A 6,577-nucleotide genomic window follows, 5' to 3' on the forward strand; every position below is an offset into this window, starting at 1 on the left:
GAATTCTGTAGAATTCACTGTAGAATTCTGAAATCCCTACTCATATTAGTGATACCAGGAGGTGATTCTCTACTACAAACGCCATAGAAGGCAGTGGTTGATGGAGCCTGCAGGGCCCTGTGGGCAAGGACAACTGGGCTGCCTGGATGTTTTCTCCTTCGCACTCCCCACGACACTTACCCCTGTTCAAGGGCAAACAAAAGGCAGTGCCAATCAGACCTGTGGTAAGGCTGGAGTGACCTCTTTTGTATAAATTGATTGGAAAGAAAGAGTTAACGGTTAGTTTTTGGTAAGAATGAACATTTAAACACAGAAGTATATAAGAATGATACTAGCTTTTACATTACTTGTAAAACTTTTCACAATCATTATTTTAAAAACAAAAACACTGAAAAGGGCAACAGCACTGGTTGAGTAAGAAGCTCTTTCAACATTACACATGCCAATGCTAATGGAAACTCTCACAAGAACTGGCCCATGGTAAGCGGATCGATTTTTAAGATAAGGCTTTCAGAATTTCACTGGAAGATGGGAAATCAATAGGAAAGGGATCTACAAGGATGAAGGCCAAATCAACCCCCAAAACCTGGTTATCCCAGATATGCTAATGGACAGTAAGTGCTAATGTGTTGTGAGAAAACCGGAATGTTTTATCTTAATTATGGAGGGGAACGCCAGGTTGAATGAAGCCTGAATGAATGTACTGCATTCATGGAAACCATTCTGAAAAGTACACAACCTGTAGGTGGGATTTCTTCAAGCACTCTAAGGGGAAAATGACTTACGTAAGAGAACAAAATAAATGAGTCTAAGGTTTGGGGCTCATTCTAGCTCTATTTCTACTTTATAATTTACTCTGGGTGACATCTGAAATAAAGATACACATACCTCTTTAGAGGCCATTCAATCTCTTTAGCAGACAATTCAACGACAAAAAGAGCCTAACTGGCCATTTTAATGTATCAGGAACAAAGAGAAGTAAGATTTTGTATATAATGTCTGCTTCAAAAAGATTATGTGTATTAAAAAATCAAGAAGAAAAAATCTTAACATTCAATGATAACTTCATGGTCATTTAAAAGTCCAGGACTTAAAAAGGTCTGTATGTGTAATGTGTCTTGGACAGGGTATGAAGGTTCATCCTCACAGTCACTCAACTGCTGTCTTCTGCCAGAGCCTGACCGCAGGATGTGGCCGCACCATCAGCTGAATCCTCATTTTCACAAGTGACACAGGCCTCCAAAAAAGAACAAAAGCAGGCGAGTTACTTGATGTCAATGTCACCTGAAGAGTTTTAAAACAGTAAAAAGCTGGTCACACGTTTTTAACTCCCCAACTTATTCAAGTCTGAAAATACTCATTATAGTTCATTCTTTATTACAACTATTTTTACTTTTTTTTGAGACAGAGTCTTGCTGTGTCGCCCAGGCTGGATGGAGTGCAGTGGTGCGATCTTGGCTCACTGCAACCTCTGCCTCCTAGGTTCAAGGGATTCTCCTGCCTCAGCCTCCCAAGTAGCTGGGACTACAGGTGCCCGCCACCACACCCAGCTAATTTTTGTTTTTTAGTAGAGATGGGGTTTCACTATGTTGGCCAGGCTGGTCTTGAACCCCTGATCTCGTGATCCACCAGCCTTGGCCTCCCAAAGTGCTGGGATTACAGGTAGTAGCCACTGTGCCCAGTCTCATTCTTTATTATTAAAAGGCAAATGACAAATTGTTTAAATACAGTCATGTGCCACATGGCGTTTCAGTCAACAGACTGCATATATGATGGTGGTCTTGTAAGATTATCCTACCACGTTTTTTAATGGTATCTTTTCTATGTTTAGATACACAAGTACCACTGTGTTACAACCACCTACGTATTCAGGACAGTAACAGCTGTACAGGTTTGTAGCCTAGGATCAAAAGGCTGTCCCATAGAGCCTAGGAGTGATTGTAGCAAGCTGCTCCACCGAGGTTTGTGTGAGTACACTCTAGGATGCTTGCACAAAACATCCCCATTACTAAGTGGCGCATGGACTGTGCTTTTGTTTAAATTGCTGTGGGCCTCATTTTTCATATACCTGTCTATTTACAACCAGAACAACACTGAAAAAAACAAAGACATTTACAATAACCAGCCCGGCTCCTGCTTTTTGGTAAGACCCTACCCAGCCATTCTTACATGACAGACAATCATTCTTTTCTTTGAAAATGGAGATGGGGAGATTATTCTGAGAAGATGGCAGAGTAGAAGACTAGGACTCTCTCTCCTCACCTAGACAACTCGACTGACAAAATCAGTCCAAGGCAACTATTTGGAACTTGAGTCTATCTGAAGGCCTGCAACTTTCTGGGAAATGCTTAGAGGGTAAGCTGTGGTTGCCTGTGGTCAATTTCAGCTTGAAGCACAGCAGCAACTACCCATCCCTGACCCTGGGCAAGGCACGTGTTCCTGGAGCAGCTTGCACACAGCTTGTGGGAGTCAGAGTGGGCAATAAGGACCCTGTCTTCCAACAATCAGAAAATAAGAATAAACCCTGGGAAAGGGGAGAATCTGGTTTCCAGAATTACGTTATTAGATTCAAATGTCTAGTTTTCAAACAAACAAAAAAAATCATTAAAGCATACAAAGAAATGCCAAAGTACAGCCCCAGCTTGTCCAACCCCCTGCTGCCCATGGGCCACACGTGGCCCAGGATGGCTCCGAATGTGGCGCAACACAAATTCGTAAACTTTCTTAAAACATGATGAGTTTTTTTTGGTGATTTCTTATTATTTTTTAGCTCATCAACTATTGTTAGTGTTAGTATACTTTATGTGTGGCCCAAGACAATTCTTCTTCTTACAATGTAGCCCAGGGAAGCCAAAAGATTGGACACCCCTGGTATAGTCCATTCAAAGGGAAAACATGAACCAAAAGGAAAATTCTGAGAAAGATCAGATAAAAGAATTGCGAGACAAAGATTTTAAAACCACTGAAAGATGATCAAAGAACTGGTAGGGCACAGTGGCTCACGCCTGTAATCCCACCACTTTGGAAGGCTGAGGCAGGTGGATGGCTTGAGCTGAGGAGTTCAAGACCAGCCTGGGCAATATAGTGAGTTCCCAGCTCTACAAAAAAAAAATTAGTTAGCCATGGTGGTATATACTTGTAGTCCCAACTACTGGAGAGGATCACTTGAGACCAGAAGGTAGACGCTGCAGTGAGCCATGATCATGCCACTGCACTCCAGCCTGGGTGACAAAGTGAGACTGTCTTAAAAAAAAAAAAGAAAAAGAAAAAGCTGGGTGTGGTGGCTTATACCTATAATTGCAGCACCTCAGGTGGCTGAGGCAGGTGGACTGCTTGAGCTCAAGAGTTCAAGACTAGGCTGGGCAACGTGGCAAAATCCCATCTCTACAAAAATTAAAAAATTTGCTGGGCATGGGTGCTAGCTACTTGGGAGGCTGAGGTGGGAGGATTGTTTGATCCCAGGAGACTGAAGCTGCAGTGAGCCATGATCATGCCACTGCACTCCAGCCTGGGTGACAGAGTGAGACCTTGTCTTAAAAAAAAAAAAAAAAAAAGAAAGAAAAAGGCATGGAGAAAAATCAAGAAAACAATGTACAAACAATGTAAATATCAATGAAGAGATAGAAAACCTAAAAAGAAGCCAGAAAGAAATTCCGTAAATAAAAAGTACAAAACTGAAATGAAAAATTCACTAGAGGGATTCAAAAGCAGATTTGAGCAGGCAGAAGAAAGAATACATGTATGAAGACTGGACAACAACAACTATCAAGTCTGATGAACAGAAAGAAAAAAGACTGAAGAAAAGTCAACAGACCTGGAGGACATGTGGGAAACCATCAAGTGGACTAACATAAGCACTACGGGGGCCCCAGAGGAAGAAAAAGAGAAAGAGGCAGAAAGATTATTCAAAAAAAGAATGGCTGAAAACTTCCCAGGTTTGATGAAAAACATGAATGTAAACATCCAAGAGGGTACATGAACTCCAACTAGGATGTACTCAGAACTCGGAGATCCACACTGTAATTAAATACCGTGAAGTCAAAGACAAAGACAATCTTAAAAGCAGCAAGGGAGGCCGGGCGCGGTGGCTCACGCCTGTAATCCCAGCACTTTGGGAGGCCGACGCGGGCAGATCACGAGGTCAGGAGATTGAGACCATCCTGGCGAACACGGTGAAACCCCGTCTCTACTGAAAATACAAACAAATTAGCTGGGCGTGGTGGTGGGCACCTGTAGGCCCAGCTTCTAGGGAGGCTGAGGCAGGAGAATGGCGTTAACCCAGGAGGCAGCGGAGCTTGCAGTGAGTGGGAGGTCAGGAGATCGAGACCATCCTGGTGAACACGGTGAAACCCCGTCTCTACTGAAAATACAAAAAAAAATTAGCCGGGCATGGTGGAGGGCGCCTGTATTCCCAGCTACTCGGGAGGCTGAGGCAGGAGAATGGCGTTAACCCAGGAGGCAGCGGAGCTTGCAGTGGGCGGAGATCGCGCCACTGCACTCCAGCCTGGGAGACAGAGTGAGACTCCATCTCAAAAAAAGAAAAACAAAAAACGATTATCATAAATCTCTAATTTGTCTTGTTCCTACATGATCCTTCAGTCTTTTCAACAAGGCCTCTAAGCAGAGCTCTTTATAACAGAGCTTCCAGGAGCTTGCCTAATTTCACTTGAAATCCAGAATAATTGTGTTTTCATGCTTTCTCTGGGGAAATACCCCTTAGCCTTATCCCCCAGGAAGAGTTTCTGGACAGACCATTTCTCTTTAGAATGCTACAGTATTTCTGTTACATCTCACCTTCTGCTACATATTATATCTCACATTCTTTATGTGGTTTCTAAACCTGTCATCTGTTATTTCTTTCTTTTTAGCTCTATGCTCCAACCTCTGTATCTCTTTTGTCAACTGGTTTACCCTGTCTGTACTATTTTCTTCTGCTACTGAAGCTGAGTTTAGTTGCAGGTGAGGCCTCTCTCAGCCATCTGCAAATCCTGCCATTCCTTCCCCTCCTCTCTATCTCCAGACCTCAAAATAGCTTTTGTCTGTTTTACTGCCAGATCACATACCATAGTTTCATCTAATTTCTTGTCTGTTTTCTATAACTTTTGCAACTCAATACTAATTTCTTACAAGATTTTGCCCATCCACTGTATATCTACAGTTGGCATTGCACTAGACAACATTTTAAGGTAAATTTTATTCTATTTTCTGCCTGCAGCTATAGCCTTTAGGTTCTTTTTTGTTGTCTTTTTGTTCTCACTGGGATCCCTTTAGCATCACCTGTAGATTTCACTGCAAACTCAACACTATTTTTATGGGCCCCCTTAGATATGACAAACCCCTTCCTCAATACCACCTCATCCAAGGACTGGAAGTATTAAATATGTCAACTCTGCTGGTTCAAAGTCCAGCAAGTATAATAATTCTCAAACCATCATCCTTTGTTCTTATTCAAGATTATATGAATTCAGTTGAAAAAATACTCCATACAAAGGTGTTAATAATAGGCCAAGTCTTCTTGGACTTGATTATAATTCAAAATAATAAAATCGAAGGGGGTTTAGGATGCAGGGTTTGTTCTTTTAGAACCATCCACATGAAACTTACAGATAATGATTCGATTCTCTTCTTCATGGTTATAATCTTAACATGTCCTGTATAACTTTACTACCGTTATTTCCAGAGTCGCCTTCTGCTCATTCTTTTATTTGTTTTATCTCCAAAGTTGGTCTCACTTTTTAGAAAATTCTTTCAGTAGTCAGGTATATTTACCCTCTAAAGCTACTGGTAAATCTATGTATATTTTTCAAGCACTCATATTCCAACTTTAGTTAAAAGTTATTTTGTATTGTTTTACCTTTCCAAGTTCAAGTCCATTGTAGTAACTAGGAACTCCTAAAATAAGAGCACCATAGGCACATATGATTAAAGTTATTATCTTAATGATTCCGTATTATGCCACAGGAAAAAAATCAGTTTCTTCCTGATACCTTTTTAAAACTCCCTTCAAATGTTCTTGTTAACTGATTAGGTTTCAGTATCATTTTATTTCTTTTCCTATTTCCAACAGAGAATTTCATTTCTAAAGATACAAAAGGAAAGACCTCTAGGTAGCAGGCAGAATCTTGCACCAAACTCTTATAAACAAACGAGAATCTAATGTATTACTAGAGTGAAGACCACAGAGAAAGAGATGCCACAAAATTTTTGAAGATCCTTGGATAGTTGTTTCAGAAAATCTTAAAAGGAGAGCATAAATTTAACAAGGGGCTCATCTGTTCCCTGAATACCTGTTTGTCAGATGAGGTCTTAAATTCATTTACATAAAACTTTCTCTGTGATATAAACCTTCTTAGTATTGGTTTATTTTAGAACATGAGCACTCTCTCTAATTCTCTACTTGGTGCTATTTAACCAATGACCAACCTTCTAAGGATCAAAGGACATTTCTCAATATTCTTTTATGATTGATTGAAAATTACGAAGTAGCTACAGACAATAGACTTTAACGAAAATCTGTACTGAAAACTCACTTTTCCTGCCAAACCTTTCAAGAGTTACTTTATGTAAGGAATGTTTT

The 6,577-nt window shown here is 40.7% G+C and overlaps 1 protein-coding gene across 4 annotated transcripts in view; it reads right to left on the reverse strand.

The window, feature by feature from the left end:
* Positions 1–411: 411 nt before the first annotated feature.
* PER3 (period circadian clock 3) overlaps positions 412–6,577 on the reverse strand; it is a 60,733-nt gene continuing 54,567 nt past the window's right edge. For all 4 annotated transcript variants that reach the window (XM_011938257.1, XM_011938256.1, XM_011938254.1 and 1 more), the window contains exon 21: positions 412–1,237. In XM_011938257.1, coding sequence (XP_011793647.1) covers positions 1,154–1,237 — 84 coding nt within the window. In that variant the 3' untranslated portion in view covers positions 412–1,153. The remainder of the gene's footprint in view (positions 1,238–6,577) is intronic.

This window comes from Colobus angolensis, unplaced genomic scaffold (genome assembly GCF_000951035.1).
Source record: "Colobus angolensis palliatus isolate OR3802 unplaced genomic scaffold, Cang.pa_1.0 Scaffold170, whole genome shotgun sequence".
In the NCBI taxonomy this organism is placed as follows: Eukaryota; Metazoa; Chordata; class Mammalia; order Primates; family Cercopithecidae; genus Colobus; species Colobus angolensis.